This window comes from Sipha flava, unplaced genomic scaffold (genome assembly GCF_003268045.1).
Source record: "Sipha flava isolate LNK unplaced genomic scaffold, YSA_version1 492_pilon_pilon, whole genome shotgun sequence".
In the NCBI taxonomy this organism is placed as follows: Eukaryota; Metazoa; Arthropoda; class Insecta; order Hemiptera; family Aphididae; genus Sipha; species Sipha flava.
The window spans coordinates 67,194-88,069 of NW_020273323.1; the positions used below are offsets into that span (position 1 = coordinate 67,194).

Genomic DNA, 20,876 nt, shown 5'->3' on the forward strand with positions numbered 1-20,876 from the left:
GTCCATTTATTTCTTGAGTCCTTAAACCGTGTAATAGAGTATTTCCACCAGTTTCTGCCCATTGTGTGCATAAATGCGTAGTCCACCATAGCTTTGTCTTTTACTCTTCTTCTTAAATGTAGGTCGAATATAAATATATACAGCAGCAGCTAATTGAAGAGATATTATTCGACACTGAAGTTTATTTCAATAATAAATAAAAAAATGGAAATGACATGTAAAGCCGCGTCCACACTATGTAACAAAACGGCGAACATGCAACGCGTATCAATTTGACGAACTGTTGTAACAGAACAACTGTAACAATAGATATTAAAGCCTGTAACCTGTTACATGTCATTTCCATATTTCTATTTATGAATAAGTAGATCCTCTCTGGAGGTTCATATGTGATAAATGTATAATGTTACACGGCTATGTTCGTCAGAGCGTCCAAACATATTGTAACGTGATCGTGTAACAGCCTTTGATGTTTCGCCAAAACACCGACAATCGGTGGATCGCCGGTTTGTTAAAGAAGTATGATACAAGTACGCCGATTTGTTACACACGAACACTGTCGAGAACTTATGTTCGCCGTTTTGTTACATAGTGTGGACGCGGCTTTACATAGTGTGTAACAACCTTTACAGTTTTCCTTTAAATGTTTGATTTGTAAATTTATTCAATGAGACATACACAGAAGATAAATGTCCTTAACAGTACTTTTGTTATTGCATGAATAACAATGTGTACATTCTGAAATGTTAAATATTTCAACATACACATTTATTATATTTCCGATATATTTTGCTATTATTTAAATCAATTGTTTTTTTAATAAAAATATCAAAACAATTTACACTTAAACTATTAACATTTCTCAATTCCGATAATACGGGTGATTACGGCACAGTTGTGGTCAATCAAGGGTGTATTTGAGTTGAGGCCATGAGGGCTAGGGGCTAAACTAATTTTTCTTCAATAAAAACTTAAAAATAATTTACAGATCGTTACAGGAGCGTACCCAAGGGGGATTTTCGGGTCCGGACCCCTAATTGAAATTTCTACATACTCAATGGTTAAATAGTAAATAGTACCTATATAGTGTATTTTAATTTCCCATTATTTTCAATATACAAAGTTTATAGATTATATAATATACCAATAATGTATAAACCATGTTTAATTTATACTGATTTTTTAATATTATTTATTATTGTTAATTAAATAATGTATTTTTTTATAACATTTTACTACCAAATAAAAATTGATTTCAAATGATAGTACTTACTTATTATAGTAAACCTTTGTGCTGAATATGTGTGATATGTGTATAACTATTGAGAATATTACTATATTTATTAATAGGGCAGAGGACTTGAAGCTTTAAAAATTCACCAAATATGCATTTTTAAATGAATTTTTTTGAATAAATAAGAATTTTTTCTGAAAGTACTTATTATAATGAATACATTTTATTTAACAACTTACAAGTTACTTAATTAATTAATTGGGTTTATTTTATAGGTTTTCTTATCTGGATACTTACTTTAGGCATTTTTTATAATAAATAGTAAATATAACGTGTTTGGATTGTCAACCATTGAGAAACAGCGATTAATGAAATATGAATATGTCCGATGTCGGTGACAGGCATCCCCGTGACCTGTTTCAATATTTTGTGCGTTGAACAATATTATCTCATCTGTCTATAAATAAAATTAATAACTCGACAACTCTCAATACGTGTTTTTAGAAAAACCATGATGGGTCTGGGAAAAGTCAAAACAACAAAAAGTAGACCAGTAAAATTATTAAGGACTTATATAGCTCTAATAAATTCAAAAATATACAATATGCATAAATGCACCAAAAAATTATTAACTATATAGTAAATATATGGTAAAAAAAGTGTTGCTTTAAATTACTTTATATTATCTATTAACCTTGGGTTATGGCTGTAAATGTCTATAACTGTAGCAATATCTGAGGAAGATAAAAGCCGGGTTCACACTATACGTGCCGTGTCGTGTCTTCTAAAATAATTATCTCTGATTGGCTGAACCATATTGTTACATCAAGGTATACCGTATAATAAATCACAAGTTACCTTACTAACCATAAGATACCGTGAAGTTGATTTTATCCAACTTTTGAGCGTGTGATTACCGATTTCAATAGTAATAATTTATTATTCTACGATAACATAATTCATAATAACCAAGGGCTTGGAAGGCGTTGGATTTGCATGATTTTATTGGGATATTCAATTTATTGCTAAGTAACCTTGAAATTATTTTCATGACACTATAAAAAATCTAATGGGAACATTATGAAAGAAAATTTTAAATTTCAAGTTATTTATTTTGTTTTATTTTATCATATATAATTATACCTAGAAATTATGATTAGCTTATAATACTAACAAGATTTGTATTATTATGTACGAGTATATTTAATAAAATATTTTTATTTTGAACATTTTTGCGTTAAAAAAAAATTAAGCGCATATTTTTGAAGTATATTTGTACTTTTTTAAGCGCATAAGTGCGTGCATATTTAGTACTTTTTAAGTGCATTAAGTTCGGAGCCCTAATAATAAAATAATACATACTGTCTACTATATAATTTAATATTGATTAGTTATTATTTATTGAAACTTATGAAAATATTTCATATCTAATAAAAAAACTGCGAAAATATGTAACCAAAATTTGATAGCATCACCATAAGATATATATTGGTATCACAAATTTTTAAAGCACATGGTCTGGTAAAATATACGTCACGGTGTAGTGTGAACCCCGCTTAATGCTTAAAGATCTTAATTATTTAGTTTGATAAATAAAATAAACAAAAAGAAAAAAAAAAATTAGAGCTCCTTTTGTACATCATTCAATAATGAATAAACTTCACACAACAAACGTGTGAAAAATGTTCAATAGGTGCTCATTTATTTATTCACAATAGTTAGTATAATTACTATACTGCAATTAGAAGTGATCGAACATTGACCATACACTTTTAGTTTTTTTATAACTATAAGCACAATAAAATTGGGTGAAACATTACAAATTAAAAACAAAATATTTTAAACAGCAAGAGGTCAAAAATTTAGTAATATTGAAAAAATATAAATTAATGAAATTTATTAATTACATGGGTCAACACTACCGGAAATACCTTGAAAATTCTCGTAAAGAACGACATAATTCTCCATCGTTTTCATAGCTGAAACAAAATAAGACAAGTTACCATCATACTTAAAAGATATACCAAATTAGTAATGCTAAATGTTTAAGTTTAACATAAATTACCAATGAAAAGAATTCAAAAATTGTAAACACTGTTCATTAGTTGCTGTAACTAAACCAGCAGAATTTTTTTTTGGTAATTTTTCTACAGCTCCATTTAACCATCTTAATGTTTGCTATAAATTACATTTAACATATATAATTAATATTTTTTATTTACATTCTAAAGTAAATACATACATCTTTATCATATGCCATTAGTTCAATAATGACATCAATTACATCAGGCAACATGTATGTTTGAAGCGAGAATACACTGGCTTGAATTAAATTGTCTACTAATTGTTCACCGATTGAATTAACAATTGATCTAACATATTGTTTACGCTCTTCATAGTTAGTATTGTCCTGTGAAGAGAATTACATTTATGCTATAATACATGCTATAATCAATTAAAATCTAACAAATATATATAAAACATATCATTACTTTTTTTGATTTTCCACATATTAATAAGTCTAATAGGAATTTCATAACAGATGCATTAGCTTCTTTGTGATCTAATGACACAGCTGTTATACTACATCTAATTATTACTTCAAGTACAGGAGATTGAAGAAAAGGCATGGGAAGTTTTTGTATAAATCTATAACAGAAACAAAAATTATAAATTTCTCAAATATATTTATACTTAGATATTGAATTATTTTTTACCGGCATGCCAACCGAAAAAAATCATCCACAGTATCTGGATAGTTTCTGAGTCCATCCTGTTCGCTAAATAATCGGAATGCTGGTTCAATAAATGCATCAATCATTTCTAATAGAATTGAATGGCACTGCGACATAACAAGTGGGTTGTCGAATTTGGAACCATATTCGTCTACCATAATTGAACCAATGTAAAGATAACAACTGTGATGGTGTTCTTTGTATAAAAATGCTATCTACAAAGAATAAAGTATAAAATTGTGTTAGATAAAAATATATTAGGGAACTTGATATAACTTATTTACTTGTTGCGCAACTGGTGCTAAAAGTGCAACTGTTGATCGGCTAACCAATCTAATCATAAATCGAAGACATCGGCAAAAATGTTCAGTAATACGTGCATCTGTTTTGTATCTAGTACATATTTTTGACATGGATGGCCACATCTTGTAAAAATTACATAATGTATTATTAAAATTTATTTTAACAAATGAAAATATAAAAAACAAATTCATACTTCAACTACAGCAACTACACATTGATCTTTTTCAGAATGTGTCTTGGTTACTAAATGTCTTAAAATTGCCGACAAACGATCTAACCAATAAATTGGATCTGAAGGAGTATTAGTTTCAGGAATAGTTGTATCTGATGTAGACTTAATACAACAATTAATTAATTTTTTTTTTTTGTATATTTATTTATTAAATAATTATTAAACGCAGAAAAAACTTACCTCAGCTAGAGCCAATAATGGATTTAACTGCCTCCAACAAATTTCTTTTATTGCTTTGTATACATGTTCCTCTGGTACTTCAGCCACAATTACAGCAACACCTTTAACAAACATAGTATTAAATTAGGAAAAATTCATTGATAATTTATCAAACAAACCTTTTAACAATCCAATTGCAACATCATTGGGCAAATTTAACATATCCACAACTTTAAGGATTTCTAGAAGTCCACTGAGATGTTTGACCATATGATGTCGACATGTAGTGCAAATACTGTGTAAGGACTTTGCAGTGATTGCAGCAAGATTTTGTTGACGCAGACAATACTGCAGATAATTTAATATAGGTTCTAAAAGTAGAAACATAAGAAAATTAAAAGATAAGGTTTCAATCACTATAAATCAAAGTTAACATTTTTGTTCCCAATATATAAGATTAAAAACAAAATACTTTCAATAAGGAGAGATTAGTATCAAACATTATTAATAATTTTATATTAGAAATTATTACTGAAATATAAATAGATAATTATTTTTATCATTTTTTACCTAGAGTCTCAGAATGAAGTTCGTGAGAAATCCAATCACATAGTTCTCCTAACAGCATGACTGAAGTATATCTCATGTTTATGTGAACGGTTTCTGGCATATTGAGAATAGCTTCTACCACTTTAGGAACCACCTCATTTTCATGTCTAATTAATTACAAATATGAATTAAATTGTTTAAGATTCACAATTATTTATATATGGTTACTTACGGTAATATATTTCGAGCGATGGCTTGCATAATAAATAGAGCAGCTTCCATTTGATCCCAAGTTGCATTTGACAGAGAAGCTGTTTGCAAGAGCATATACATTTGTTGAAAAACGGCTGATGAGCTAACTATAAAAACTACATCTTTAATTAAATCTGAACATTTCATTCGGAAATCAGCAAAATCTTCACCGCCTTCATCTAATAGACCTTCCTATAATGTAACATTTTACAAGAATTCACTGAAGATAAATTTTAATTTTAATTAACTTACACGATCGGTTTCAATCATACAGTGTTTATATAATGCACCAATTAATTGCTCAAAATAAGGCTTAAACATTTCAGTTAGAGTATTATTATTTAGTTTGTACAATTCTTCAGATAGCCTAAACCAGAGATTGAAAGTTATTAATAAAACCTAAAAAAAAGAAATAATATTTTTATACAAACTTTATATATTGGGTTTTTTTAAATTAAAAAAAAACTAGAAATTAATTTGACTATAATCTATTATTACATAATATAATTGATAGTATTAAATGTTTTGTTAATAATACATAATTTAGTTAATAATTAAATTTGAAAATAGTTTTAAACATTTTCTATTTACCTCATAATCATGATGGTTGGCACATAAAATAACTAATTCTAATGCTTTAATTGAAAAATGTGGAAGACCATTAGCTCCTAGGCTTTTGTTTATCATAGTCATTACTAAAGATTCAGCCAACTCTGTAAATATTCTACAATAATTAACAGTTCTGAAAAAAAAAAAAAAAAATTACCATGAATAAATTTATATTTATCAAATTAAATGACCTACCTATCTAAATCTTCATTGGTAACTGACATCATATAGGCTTGTTCCAATCTACTCACAGAATTTAAAATTTCAAGCTGTATTTCATCTTGATTATTATTATCTTCTAGAGTTTGCAAGAATGCTATCACTGCATCTGCAGCTGCTTCTTGAACCATATTAGATCCCTGAAATAATAGTTAACGGTATGAAATATATTTCCACAAAAATAAAAAAAATTAAATAAAATAAAATATTACATCAAAAGTACACAACACATTAAAGGCATTTGATAGAACATTGCTATTCCATACATGCGACATTGATACACTTCTAATATTCAACCATGATGCAAAGCATTTGTATGATCGTATTTTAATTCGTTCATCATTTGGTTCAGATGTTAAGCATAATTCTAGAAGTTGATTAACGGCTGGCAAGTTCTCACTAAATTCTGTATAAATTTCAGAGCGACGATTTGCACCTAAACGTAATGTTCGAGAATTTACTTCTTCAGGTAATACAGTTAATAATTCTAGTATAAAACACGTTTTCAACGAATTGTATCGCGATGCAATGTCTACAGCAGCGTTTTTCCATGAACCCATTTGAAGAGCTAAATGTGCCAATGCAACACACAACTAAAACACAAAAACTAATTAAATAATGACACAAAACACATTCAATAAAATGGGTAAGGTTAACATGAAGGAATAGAATACTTGTGTAGCGATTACACCATCAGTGGTATCATCTAATTTTGACAAATGGTTCAGTAGGGCATCACGTAATGATGTGTGTGAATCTTGAGGTAATTCATGAAAGGAATTTTGTAGTTTGGACCGCATAGTCTGGGCCGCTAGGTAACAAGAATTCAGATCCATCTTTCTGGCCAACAGTTCATCAGCTATCTTCCACGCATAAACCTATGGTAAACAAACGTGAGTACTCTTTATCGTCAGTTAATGTAGAAAACGGTTGACACGTACCGATTTTTGCATTTCGTTCAACCAACTGGAGGCTCGCTGCTTTTCGGCTGGGTTGGTGTTTTGGTTGTACAGAGCATAAATAGCTTCGTACACGGTTTCTATCGAAGGCGGTTCTTCCATCACGGCAAGCTGGAAGGATCTAAAAAGTTGTATTTAATAATCCCATAATAAATTTTAAAACGTGGTGAAAATTCAAAAAAAAAAAAAAAGGTGTAAAATAAAATCTTAAACTAGAAAATATAATTTCTAACATTTGTTTGATGTTTATATTCACTAGTGATAAACTGAAACGAATGATAACGAGATTACATGGAATACACGATGCAACACTGTCCGTTGGATTTTCCCGCCGATTTATTTCATTTTTTTTCAAAAGACCGTTTTCTGAAAATATTAATTGCTCTTTGTGGGCACAGAGACTTCGGACCAAAGCATTTCGAATGTTAATATTTTAAATCTAGTGTGTTTGACTATATTTGTGTGCTAGTATTTTCTTACTATTTAGATTAATCTGGTGGTAATAATAAATATATAAATGACGGTAATTTTCATGCCATTCTAAAATTTAAAGCAAATGACTTAAACTATTTAAAAGACCTTTAAATTCTGATTCCTGGTTCAAATATTTAAAATTAAATAATAAATATCAGTGGAAACTTAATACTTGGAAAATTAGTAAACATGTTAAATTCTGCTGAATGTTTTTTTGTGTTGGCAGATGAAACAACAGATGTATAACTTGAAGAATAACTTACATTATGTGTTCGATACATTAATGGTTCAGGAGATAAAAATTGAAATAAAGATTGAAATATGTAAAAATACATAATTTAACAGTAAAGATGTAGTCTGCAGTTCTTGAAGGTACTATTACATTAATCTAATATTAATATACAATCAAATATAATTATTATTATTATTTCCTAGGTTTAAACTCTTGTGGTATTGATTGTACTAGAATGTGCGACCAAGGCCACAATGGAGCAGCAAATATGTCAGAAAAATTTAAATTTGTGCAAACTCTGATAAGAAATTTATCAGTTTCATCTGCTTGTGAAGTTCAATTCATTAAAATCTGTATGGGTATAGTGGAAAAAATAAATAATTTTTTCGATTTCCCAAAATTTAATAATGTTCTTTTGGAAGCAATTACCAACAGCAGCCTAAACCCTTTAACAAAATCACTCAAATGATTGTGTTTTAAACAATGGGTTGAAAGATATACAGCACTCAATGACTTTGTAGAACTTTTTCCGTCTATAGTTGAAGCATTAGAAGAAATACCAAATAAGTTTGACATTTCTTCGGTGTCTGATGTAAAAATTTTACTGAAATCTACATATAATAATATAATAATATAATACATATAATAAAATACATATATATACACCTACACTACATATTTAAATAGTATAATTAACTGATCATACTTAATGATATAATTGTAGAAAGAAAATTACAATAATATCGCCAATTAAATAACTATGTGATTTATGGACAAATAATTTTTAAAAAATAATATATATTTTGTGTAACCGTAATTGAATAAGTTACATAAATTCTCGTCCAAATATATAATATTGTTTCAAAACTATTTAGCGGATAGCAGTGTTTCTCAACGTTTATTTTACAGCGATACACTATTAAAAAATAAAGAAAATGTCAAATTAATTATTTTTATTAATAATAATTTATTATTATAACTTATGGCTTATACAATATAATAATTAATAATATAATTATTTATGAATTAATATGTTTTAATTATACTTAATTAAAACAAAATTCTTTAATTCATATGATTTGAAATATATTACTTAATCTACTTCATCACGACAAAATAGTTACCTAATAAAATAGTATTTTATGATGAGCTTCATTATATCAAATATAAATTTACATTTTGTCATTAAAAATACTTACGACTCACTTGGACTATTCTCGTGAAACATAGTGTGTCACAACATAGTAGTTGAGAAACATCGGTATACAATATACACTTTAAAACACTTGGTAAACTATGGATTATAATTTAAAAATGCAATCTATGATCGATTTCATAAGTATTAAAAACCATTACAATTAAATATAGGTAATGAAAATTAATGTTCAATATAAGTATTTATTATTTGAAAAATATTTACAGTTTTTGTCACTTTTATTTAATAAAAATAAATGGACCATGAAATTTGACCAAAATTATAATTTAAAATACACCTTTTCGCCTCAGAATTTTCTTAAGTTAAATGCTTTAATAATGAACTTATATGATAAAATATCAAATTTAATGATTAATATTGATTATTTATACAAATATAAACTAGAATATTATGTTTAGTGTTCATATAATATTTAGAGATAACGCATGTCAAATAAAAAAATTTGATAAATTTCAGATAATAAATAACAATTAATTGAGTCTATTAAATGATATTATTGGGGCTGATTTGGAAACTATTATAAATCATATAGTTTTGCAGGTTTAATAATTGTACAAAAAAGTAGATCAGCTAATTATAATTTGATAATATAATTCAGAAATGCTAATATTTTATAGCATATTAAGAAAAATATGTAAGTATTTACTATAAATTTAATATTTCGAAAACTTCAATTTATAATATATATATAATTTTAATTTATATCACAAATACTGATCATTGTCTACTATGATCAATAATTATATACAGATTTTATTAATATTAAAAAAGTACATAACACATAGGTACATATTTTTAAATTTGAGTTTAAATTTTCAGTTCTGTATAATTTGCTTGATTCATCAATTTAATAATTCAGTATATAAAAATAAATGTTTATATGACAAAGATAACAAACAAAAGTAAAATTAAAAATACTTTCAATTTATATTATCACAATAGTTTTGGATCTAATCCCTCGTGTGCCATTTTTAATTCAACAGCACCTCTAGGCACACCAAATTGAAGCATTTTTCTGTATTTTAATATGGCTGGATCTATAGTTGATTCTTTAGAGATCTCATCTACAACAGTTGATTCAACTGGTTCTGGTACATTTTTGTCTCCAGTTTTATTTTCATTGGTCACCTCAGTATTTTTTATAATATCTTTTGGTTGTCTAATAAGAGGTTCCACATTTGATATTTTTTGATTTGTTAATTCTTGAAGTTCAGGAACAGAATTTAACTAAAAAATATTTTATAATTTAGGGTGTAATATTATTTACCCTTATAAGATTACCTTTGTTTCTAATATACATAGAGAAGCTGAAATTTGTTGTAACCGTTGTTCAGATTTCATCATTTTAGTTTCGCAATGGGCCATGAAATTATTTAAGAATATTACCGTGGATGTAATGAAATGATTAATATATGTAACTAAGCGACGTTGTTCCATTGGAGCAACCTAAATCAGTATTTATAAATGCATAAATATGTAGAAAATATTAGACAGGGATAACTTACATTTTTATTTTCTTCCATTTTTATATTAATCCAAAAACAAAGTAATAAGTTAAATAAAAACTACATATTACTTCAAAACTTTAAATTAATTTAACCAAATATAAATCAATTTAATTTTTATGATAAGGAAATGTATACCTTATCATTGATAAAAAATATTGTAATAGATTAGGTACAACCACATTGATTTTATGTCTTATAAAATCAATGGTACAATTAATCATAGGTGGACATTTGGTTGAATTTTTTTGGGGGGAGGCTATAATGATTCAATGTTAAATAACCCGTAGTAGCTTCGCTCCCACACACAAGTAAAACTTATTACCATTAAAAATATAGATATGTTTAAATTGTATTAAAAAAACACTAAATAATGTATATTTAAAAATAATCAATATTTTATTTTTAATGACAAATAACTATTTATATTAGCAAAGATAGTCAAAATATCATTATTTTTTTATATTTTTCGATAAATAGTATTGAAAGATTGCTGAACCTATCTTAAATCAACAATGTCCTTAACCAAGTTTTTATTTTTTTCATTGCACTGAAACTTCTATCGCAAGTAGCCAAACTATGTTATTTATATTGTTAATACTATTGTAAATAGTTTTTTATTATTTTTTATTTTACGATTTTCAAAAAAAAATGAACAGATAATTATAAAAACAACAAATAAAATTTCTAACAATTTCGATTTTAGGCAGGCTTTTAAAATAATAGGGGGGTCTAAGACCACCTGATATCCGCTTATGCAACTAATATTCTCTTTGTGGCTAGTTGTAATTTAATATTGGAAAAAATTATTTTGTTTGTTTATTTAACTAAGTAATATTTAAATTATTTATGATAAAATACATGTCAAACGTTGGATGTTAAAAATTTTCATTCAACTTTAAGGATATGAGCATGTTATAAGGTAACATACACTTTAATATTCAATGTCATTCAATTTTTTTATTGTATTGAATAGATTAGGTATATTTGTCATGCTCATCATCTTCAATTTAAGGTGAACACAATTAAAAAAAAAAATGTTCATTTGTATTATATAGAAAACACTGAATTGTTAAACTTTATGTTATTGTTTCAACAAATGATTCAGCATCCATAAGATTATAAATAATTGAAATTTTAAAACTGAAATATCTAATAATATTAATTATTATAATACTTAACTCAAAGGTTTCATGTTTAAGAAAACCATAATAAACAAGATGCTCAAGTATTTATTCATCATTAAAATAGATGTATAATAGGTAAAAAATAGAATAAAAGGTAATAACAAAGACAAGAAATAAAAAGGCAATTAGCAGTACGCATTTATATATTGATCTTAAAGGTAACAAAAAAAATGTTAGGTACAGCTTAAAACTGGATCATTTGTCCCTGAAAATTTAATTTTTTTTTTTAAATTAATGATATAAATATAAACTCAAAAATTTTATTTGTTTTGAATTTTCTTACCTTTCGTTTCTTGTCACCTCCCAATTCAAAATGTTTGCAACGTTTCAACGGGATTTGTTTACGATATTTGCATTCGGAACATTCCATTCTTAATACAATTTTCTTAGTTGTTTTAGCCTTGTCAACAATAATTTACACTTTTAGTCTTAACATTCCAAATAATTATTAAAAATATTATATACCTTCTTTCTGAAAATAGGCTTAGTTTGACCACCAAATCCACTTTGTTTTCGGTCATAACGACGACGACCCTGGGATGCTTGACGTTCCTTGGACTTTTTGTATTGTGTTACTTTATGGACCTTATGTACCTTGCATTTCTTGCAGTATGTACGTCTTTGTTTAGGTACATTCACCTTCAATCAAAAATTACAAAGCAACTAAAAAATGCAATTGTTGTCTTTTCAAAGGCCAATATTATATAACAGAAGGTATATCTTAAGTTAACAGTAACAAAAAAAGTTAAGCTAAACTCAAAATACGTTTTTAATTAAAGGCCTGTCACATCAGTTTTTTTTTATATTTTATAAGTAATACAATAAAACTAAATCAAAAAATCAATAGTTGTATAAGAAATAATAAAATTAATTCAAGACAGGTTATGGTTATGGTAATTAATAATTAATAATGTGATAGTATAAATGTAACAGTATAACTATTCATTTTAGGGGATTCTTGAGTTCAGTTATTGGTAACATAAAATAGTTCAATCCACATCTCAAATTTTATGTCACTATTATTAATTATTATTGAACTACAATTGCAAGTTCACACATATACATTAAATAAGAAATCAAGTCTTGCATTGTTCCTCATAGAGTATATATAGGAGCCATAACATTTAGAAATGATGGTCATAATACCAGAAAACATCAGTGAATGGGTCTTTAAATCCTATATCAATTTAATCGGATAACTTGGAGCGCGTAATTAACTAAACAAGCCCCAAAGACTAGTTTACAAAAGCTGCGGGAGACGAAGGTTATAACACTAGACGTTACTATTAACGTATTGAAATTTAGGAATTAAATGAAAAACAGAATCAACAGATAGTGTTAGTTCAATAACGGTGTCGTTGATTTTGGTGTGAATTAAGATGGAAATGGATGAAAATGTACTTACCATTTTTCTAAATCGTTGGCAACAGTATGTAGCAACACGATGAACGAAGAAGGATAGAACGGGATTTGATGAGACTACAACAAATAGCAAACGTATTGGTGATAACAAATATCTCAAAGATATTATGAAAATTAATACCTTAGAAGAAAAACTCAGTAAATGTGATTTTTACGATAAATGTGATAATGGATTCGATAAGTCTATATTTATATTTTTTTAAATTAATCCGGTTTTTAGCGGCAAGTCGAAATATGGATCAGAATCTATTGCATTTTTGGAAAAACTATGAAGATGTAATCAGCTGGGGCTACAGGATTTCAGGTGCTAGGCGAACGAATGACAGGAAACCGACTGTACCGTCGAATGCGCAAATGATGGTATGTTTTGTTCAATTATCTTGGTTGAAATTTAAATCATAAAACATAGAAATCACAAGTATTTTTACAGCCCATTTTATATAAGTATTCTTATTTATTTATACTGATTTATTTTTTAGGAAATTTACCATCATACACAGTTTGATGACCAACAGTATGAAAATGACATAGACAGTTATTCTTCTGATAATAGCGTTGATATTGATTTGGAATATTTAAAGTTTTCTAAAAAAACATTGAAACATCAAGCAAAAATAGGTTTGTACAATTCTAACAGTTAGTTAATTTTTACTGTTTTGACATATGTCCATTTATGGGTGTGATAATAATATTATTTATTGTTTTTAGAAAGAGAAAAAAGGGAAGTCGACAAAGAGTATGGACTTTGTGATTCATCGAGTTTGGAAAATGGTGATCATATTTGTAATAAATTTATTTTATTTTAAGCAAATAATTTTCTTAATGTACATTTTTTTTCAGTATTTTAATCTCTTAACTGGTATACACATGTTTTTATTTTCCTTTGTTTTAGACATATCTAGATATTCATTTCTCAATTCTGTTAAATCTGTTGCACTACATTTATTTTGTTTTGCATGATAATATAGCTTTTTTTTATTATTCATGTTGTATTCTGGTTATGTTTCAATTATATTATTGTCTTCATTTCAAATATAGCTTGTATTTTCTTGAACTTATTAAAAACTTAATTATAATAACTATAAATCATCTTTTCTAATTGTTGTTTCATACAAAAATATAACTTAAAAGTTGACAATTTAATTTTTAAAAACTTTAATCAAATTATTTTGTATACAAACAGTATAGTTAAAATGTATAATACTTTTTTGTTTTTGTATATATTGTTTAATTTTAAAATGTTTTTTGTTCATAGAATCTTCAAAGATAACTTTTGTTGAAGAAATTTGTCCAAAAGAATTATATGGCTCAAAAGTGAATGTTATTGAGTGTCTTGAAAAAAAACTACAAACTGAATTCGACACTTATTGTCAAATTAAAAAACCAGTTTTATGGCCGGGTATGGCTTTTAATTTAAGTGTTCCAGGTAACTTTATTAATTAATTTACTTACCTAAATTAGAAATATAATGAGAATAACTATAATATAAGACTGATTATACTTTCAAAGAATGTCATCCCAATGATTCAATGAAATCATCAAACAATGGACATTTTTAATCTTTTACTCATAACTTTTTAATGAATCATAATTTATAATATACTTAATTAAAATGAATAACTATTTAGCAGTATCTGTTATTTTATTTATGATAGTTATTTTACATCCATCAGTCCTCTAGTCAAATATTTGTTTGAATGCCAGTTGTACCCATAACAAATGCTTAAATCAGTCATCAAGTTCAATTTCTAACTTATGTATTGTATAATATATTATATCATCAGTAATTACATTTATTATATTGGTATGATGTTGATTATTAAGTAAGAATAATGTAATCATGTCTAATACTTTTCCTACAAACATAAGTTAGAGTAAAGCTACAAATTATATTTTTCAAGGACTAGTACAATAAATTATAGAATTTGATTGTATTTCATAATCTTAATTTCAAATTGATTTGAAATCTTGACATCAGTTTACATAGAAATGTTTAGATTATGATTAAAATTTTAAATTTATATTCATAACTTATAGACACTAAATTAATTGTTGAATTTAGGTTCTTAGTACACATATTTAGGTACAATATATTGTATATATTCCCTAAATTAGCAATATGAATTCATTTTTGTTTTTAGTGTTTCTTTTTATAAATCATTTAACTTTGTGTATTTTGATAACATTTTGTCAACAATGACTTCACCAATTGGTAATGATGATGTAGCTGAAGGTGATGGAGCACTACGGCAATGCATTATTCTATGTTTTACTAAATTTGTTGGATCATCTGATGCAATCTCAAGTACCAAATCTTCTGCCATAGTTCCATTAGCCCATAGTGGTTGAGCCCGAACACCAGTAGGACCTCTATAGTTTAAATGATTATCCATATTAAAAATACATTTAGAAATAGTTTTTAAATTTTACTTTTGAATATCATTTAGTTTTATATCTGGAATATATTTTTGTATTTCTTTCAGTTGTTTTGCTGGGTATAAAGACTTTATTGTTTCATTTATACCAAATTTAATATGTTTTGCTAGAAGCTTTCGAACACCATCTAGTTTTAATAGTCTTAACGTATTTGAAATGCTTATGTCATTCCAGCTAAAAATATATGTCCTTAAATAATATATACTATATTCTTAAATTTCAATTATATTCAGTAAAAACCTGTATCCTTCTTGTTTTAGAGCCAGAACTGCATTTGGACCAAGGTAAACTGTGCCATCCATTCTTGGAGTAAAATGTACACCAAGAAATGGTAAACTGGGATCAGGTACCTAGAGTAATAAATTATTAAATTCAATTAATATATTCTTTAAGCTATAGATATTATGTACATAATATATAAATATTTTAATAAACATTAAGCCTTTTTATTACTGGGTAAATATTGCCCTTAACAAGGTATGATTTTTTTTTGTTAAGTAATAGGTATTCGCCTCGAATTGGTAAAATGTATGGATCAGCTTTACATCCAGTCATTAATGATAATTTATCTGATTGTAATCCACCACAAGTTATAACATAGTCTGCTAATATTTCTGTCTGTAAAAATATATTTTATGTATTAATTTGTAAATATGTTAACTAGTTTATTATTTTTAATAATGACTATTAATTACTGTACATTATTTCTAGAAGATATTTTAAGTGCTCTGTTACTTTTACTTTCTTCAAAAGAATTTACTTTAAAGTTGTAAATTATTTCACCTCCTAGTTTTTCAAAATCTAATGCATAATGTTTTGTAACTATAGCCCAATCTACAATGCCAGTATGTGGTGAATGTATTGCTTGCAAACCCTGCAAATATGTAACAGGACAAATTATGGTATATATTATTATAAATAAAACTTACTTTACAATAAGGCTCAATAGTTTTTATATCATTTCCATTAATCATTTTTATATCAGGAGTACCATTTTCTAATCCTCGTTCGTATAAGTTGTACAAACTTTTTATTTGAGACTCTTCAGTAGCAATGATAAGTTTTCCACATTTTTTGTGTGGTATACTGTTTTTAGCACAGTATTCATATGTCTTATATAAACCTTCAATGCACATTTTTGCTCTCATTGTACCTGGTTTATAATATATACCTGCATGTATAACCCCACTGTTATGTCCACTTTGATGAATGGAAGGCCCATCTTCTTTTTCTACAAGTGCTACTTGTAAATTTTTATTACGTGTTAATAAAGCACGTGCAGTAGCAAAACCTACAATACCTCCTCCTACAACTAGGACATCATAACTATTTTTCAGACATTTACCATAAGACCGATTACACATAATTGGAAAATATTTAAAGTTTTTCGTAGAATTTTTAGGGATTGTTATCATTGTAAATTTAAAATAGTTTTTTCTAATAAAATAATTTATAAAAATGTGTAAATAATGTATGATACCTTTCCTTATTTTCAATTTATGTTGAAATCTTGAGTTATGACGAAAGATAATTATTAAAAATAATAAAGACAATAAGTAGTTTTAATTTTTTTTAGTGACATCTGCTAAAAAAAAGGTACAAGGGTGAAAAATATAATTAAGTTTTCATAAATGGTTATTAATATTGTTAAATTTTATGGTTTGATAATATTTATAAATTTAGCATAACATTTAGCCATTATTTGGACTAAGTTTGATAAGAATCATAATGAAAAATATATTAGTTTTCAGATGTTTAAGCCGAGCTCGTGTGAAGGGCACTTGTGTAGAACAAGCGATAAAATAAAAATAAATATGAGTTTTATTTGTTATCAATGACGGTTCATTAAAAAATGTTCCAAGGCATTGTTAAAAATCGATAAAATAGTGTACTTGAGTGATATTTTACATTCAAATTAATTTCACATTTTCGACTTCCGATCAAGGCTAATCCACACAGTTGCAAGTTGCAGCAGTTAAAAGTTTATCCCCATCGACAAGTAGATAAGCAAGAGAAAATCTTTATTCTATGTTGGGCTTGGCAATTCTTAGCAGCAAGACATTACTAATATACGTTATCTAGTCGTTCATATGTGCTTATCGGTGATGACGACAATGTGACCGCGAACGAAAGTCGCAACTGTTGCTTATCCACTTATCTCCAAGTCTGTAAAATCATTATTATATATAATGATTGTTGGTTGAATTAATTATATTTGTGTTAAGCGCATTAGCTCAGAAGGTGATTAATTTTGTTATATACAATTGTCTTCAATTTTTCCCGTTTACCTCTTTAATTCCATAGTTTTCTCGATAGCGTTTTCGGGCGAGACATTTTCACCGAATCCGGCGTGCGACACTGTACGCGGCAATTCCGCGGCATAGATATCGTGGTGGCATGCGACCACTAGGGCGCGTTTGTGATGTGTAAACAAAAATTGTGTTCTTGTCGCTGGCCACAGCCACTTAGTTATTGTCCGTTTCGCGTGAGTTTGTGTTGTTCGAACGTCGTTCGCTACAGTGTAGCAGTTTTTCTTCATGCGCGCTCGCGTCTCACCGTAGTTCGTGTGATTTTTTTTTCTAAAAATTTGTTTTTGTGATCTCGAGAGCTAGTGTCCGTTATGGAAACAATCTTCAACGACTCCGTTCATTAAGTGTTCGACTTTATATCGGTACGGGTTTTTTCGTTTCTCAGTACGAAACGTCGATCATATTAACCATGGAAGATGAATTGCACTGTATTGCGTGCAAGCAGCTATTCAACAACCCCGTGCTTTTACCGTGTTACCATGCTATATGCTTGAATTGTGCGGTGCATGCTCAGCGTCCTCTAGAGCCGTCCGCGTCCCAGGAGAACAGTGGTAATTCGACGACCAGCAGTAGCAGTACCACGGAGTCGCACTCGTCGTCCTCTGACTACCACCACTCGGAGTCCGACAAGCTTTCCATACTCAGCGAGACTGATAGCGGCGTCGTATGCAACAGTCGGCCCAATAGCTATGTGGGAACTCCGAACATCAATGGCATTGTATTCCCGCCAGTTAGTGCCGGCTCTTACTCTCTGTCATGTCCAGCCTGCAAGAAGACCGTCTACTTTGATGATAACGGTGCCCATAATTTGCCAAAGTACAGGACTATGCGAAATATTGTTGATCGCTATGGTGAGCTCAGGCATATTGTTCCCAAATGTCAGTTGTGTGAAAGAGAACCAGCTGCCGATGCCACAGTGTTGTGTGAACAGTGTGAGGTTCTGTACTGTGATTCATGCCGTGAGAATTGTCATCCATCCAGGGGTCCCTTGGCAAAACACAATCTTTTGGAACCCTTGGCTGGTAAATTAGCCCTCAGGAACAAGATCAGGAACAGAGATATAATCTGCAGTGATCATGAAGAGGAATGCTTATCAATGTATTGTATGGTCTGCAAAACACCAGTTTGTGCTGTGTGTATGCATGAATCTAGACATTCAAGTCACGATGTCCAAGCCATTAATACCATGTGCAAAGCTCAGAAGGTAATAATCCATATCAGTTGATTTATTTCATTTTGAATTATAATGTATTGGTTCAGAAAAATTTGAATTATCTATGTGTGCATGCTAAGTAATAAGTATTTGAATATCTATATTATACAATTTTAATTTATTATAAGGTCTAGTTAGGTATACTACAAAAAATATATTTCACATAATTATTTAATTTGGCTCTAATATTTGAATTTTTTGTTACTGTAAATAAAAATTCAGAAAAAAGTATTAATTCCAGTATTCATTTTATATGATAATAGCTTAATTACCTAGCTTCACTTGGGTATAAAATTTTTGTGTATCACCATACTTTTCTCCGTATTGTAATATTTACAAAGTTATTATGTATGTTTTTGAAAAAATAAAAAAAAGGCTTAAAACAATCCATGGGTAATTGTCTACAAAAGCAAAAATTCAATTTAATCGGTCACATAGTTTCTGAGATTAGCTATTTTAAAGAAAGTAGTTTTACGGTTATGTAGTTGTAGATATTTCAATAGTAATCTATACAAATATCATGTAAGTATAAAAAATTTTTAATTTGTCTTAGTTTTGACTGATATTAGTATTTTTGAATGAACCTTTTTTTTTGGTTACTGAAATTAATATGTAGTTGGTACATTTGACTATGATTTTCATTTATGTTTGTGATAATTTATTAATAATTTAAAGTTATTTGTATGTCTATATGAATTATAGGTTGTAAACTATGTATCTAAAAGAATCAATCATAAATTAAGATGTATTAAATCTATGATACCCTATATTAGGGATGACAACTCAAAGTAACTAGAGACCTAATTTATAGAACTTAAAATTGGCGGGCCAGAATATTGGAAGCAAAAATAAAAATAAAAATATGATATTTTAAATTGACAATTAGCATTTTAATTTTTTTTGATTTTGCGACTGAACTAATACAATAAAATAAGTACCTATACCTATAGTATTTCAAATATATTCATCTCCCATCTACTTATAGATTCATATATTTTTAGTCAAATCAAAAATAAGACATTTGTATTAAATTTGCTAAATTGTAGGTTCTGTTAAACTATAGTTTCCAGATTGTGTTATGATAATGGTTCACAAGTGTATCTACCTATATTTTTACTGTTACAAATTTTTATATGTAACCAATTAGACACCCATTGAGGAATAGATTTTAATATCGAAGGTTTATAATTACAACTTGGTTAATTTTATTAAGTATCAATATTTATATGATAGTATATTTTATTATTGTTATTAAAATTGTTTTTTTAATTCCAGACCTAAAGTAATAACAACTTCTTTGACAGTTACCTTTATCTGTTGTTGCTCAATATGTGACATAATATTATAGTAATTTAATACTTACATGTTTTAAGTAACTATTATAACTCCTGTAATATTATAAGATTATCTGGAAGACTAATATAATTTATAATAATTAAACTTGATTTGGTTATTCTATTTACCTACAAAGAATTTTATTTTTTAAGGTAATAATATAGCTGTTTATGAAAGGGGCTATCCATCAAAGTAGGTTCAATGTTAAATTTCGGTATTAATAATTATTATTTAAATTTTTTTAGAAAATGTCTAACAGAGCTCTTTAGTTATGTACATGTAACTGTATGTATATA

General features: G+C 27.7%; 6 protein-coding genes and 1 long non-coding RNA gene across 8 annotated transcripts in view; 2 read left to right on the forward strand and 5 right to left on the reverse strand.

Annotated features, from left to right (window-relative positions):
- Window positions 1-2,842: 2,842 nt before the first annotated feature.
- On the reverse strand, window positions 2,843-7,453 carry LOC112690185 (transportin-3). Its single transcript, XM_025564139.1, has 17 exons — window positions 7,234-7,453; window positions 6,967-7,170; window positions 6,505-6,885; window positions 6,269-6,432; window positions 6,056-6,206; window positions 5,717-5,863; window positions 5,445-5,656; window positions 5,234-5,379; window positions 4,843-5,034; window positions 4,685-4,785; window positions 4,466-4,606; window positions 4,254-4,394; window positions 3,952-4,184; window positions 3,727-3,883; window positions 3,477-3,644; window positions 3,300-3,412; window positions 2,843-3,213 (listed from the first exon to the last, which is right to left on the reverse strand). Exons 1-17 carry the CDS (start codon window positions 7,351-7,353, stop codon window positions 3,153-3,155), a joined length of 2,832 nt encoding a protein of 943 aa, XP_025419924.1. The 5' UTR covers window positions 7,354-7,453; the 3' UTR covers window positions 2,843-3,152.
- A 112-nt stretch (window positions 7,454-7,565) lies between these two features.
- Window positions 7,566-8,534, forward strand: LOC112690187. The gene is made up of 3 exons (XR_003149181.1): window positions 7,566-7,774; window positions 7,952-8,097; window positions 8,161-8,534. It is a non-coding gene; the product is annotated as an uncharacterized LOC112690187 (long non-coding RNA).
- Window positions 8,535-9,979: 1,445 nt separating this feature from the next.
- On the reverse strand, window positions 9,980-10,712 carry LOC112690190 (WASH complex subunit 3). The gene is made up of 3 exons (XM_025564144.1): window positions 10,679-10,712; window positions 10,455-10,619; window positions 9,980-10,400 (listed from the first exon to the last, which is right to left on the reverse strand). Exons 1-3 carry the CDS (start codon window positions 10,694-10,696, stop codon window positions 10,107-10,109), a joined length of 477 nt encoding a protein of 158 aa, XP_025419929.1. The 5' UTR covers window positions 10,697-10,712; the 3' UTR covers window positions 9,980-10,106.
- Window positions 10,713-11,979: 1,267 nt separating this feature from the next.
- Window positions 11,980-13,374, reverse strand: LOC112690192 (60S ribosomal protein L44). Its single transcript, XM_025564146.1, has 4 exons — window positions 13,271-13,374; window positions 12,331-12,504; window positions 12,149-12,265; window positions 11,980-12,070 (listed from the first exon to the last, which is right to left on the reverse strand). Exons 1-4 carry the CDS (start codon window positions 13,271-13,273, stop codon window positions 12,050-12,052), a joined length of 315 nt encoding a protein of 104 aa, XP_025419931.1. The 5' UTR covers window positions 13,274-13,374; the 3' UTR covers window positions 11,980-12,049.
- A 1,829-nt stretch (window positions 13,375-15,203) lies between these two features.
- LOC112690189 (L-2-hydroxyglutarate dehydrogenase, mitochondrial) lies at window positions 15,204-17,307 on the reverse strand. Its single transcript, XM_025564142.1, has 6 exons — window positions 16,653-17,307; window positions 16,424-16,597; window positions 16,177-16,341; window positions 15,964-16,073; window positions 15,718-15,897; window positions 15,204-15,657 (listed from the first exon to the last, which is right to left on the reverse strand). The coding sequence occupies exons 1-6, from the start codon at window positions 17,136-17,138 to the stop codon at window positions 15,438-15,440; spliced, it is 1,335 nt and encodes a 444-aa protein (XP_025419927.1). The 5' UTR covers window positions 17,139-17,307; the 3' UTR covers window positions 15,204-15,437.
- Window positions 17,308-17,328: 21 nt separating this feature from the next.
- On the reverse strand, window positions 17,329-18,285 carry LOC112690191. The gene is made up of 2 exons (XM_025564145.1): window positions 18,012-18,285; window positions 17,329-17,889 (listed from the first exon to the last, which is right to left on the reverse strand). The coding sequence occupies exons 1-2, from the start codon at window positions 18,260-18,262 to the stop codon at window positions 17,820-17,822; spliced, it is 321 nt and encodes a 106-aa protein (XP_025419930.1). The 5' UTR covers window positions 18,263-18,285; the 3' UTR covers window positions 17,329-17,819.
- Window positions 18,199-20,876, forward strand: part of LOC112690188 (E3 ubiquitin-protein ligase TRIM9) — a 41,473-nt gene continuing 38,795 nt past the window's right edge. The window contains exon 1 of one of the 2 annotated variants that reach the window (XM_025564141.1): window positions 18,199-19,236. In XM_025564141.1, the coding sequence (XP_025419926.1) occupies window positions 18,442-19,236 (795 nt within the window). In that variant the 5' untranslated portion in view covers window positions 18,199-18,441. The remainder of the gene's footprint in view (window positions 19,237-20,876) is intronic. The other variant, XM_025564140.1, reaches the window with a different exon arrangement.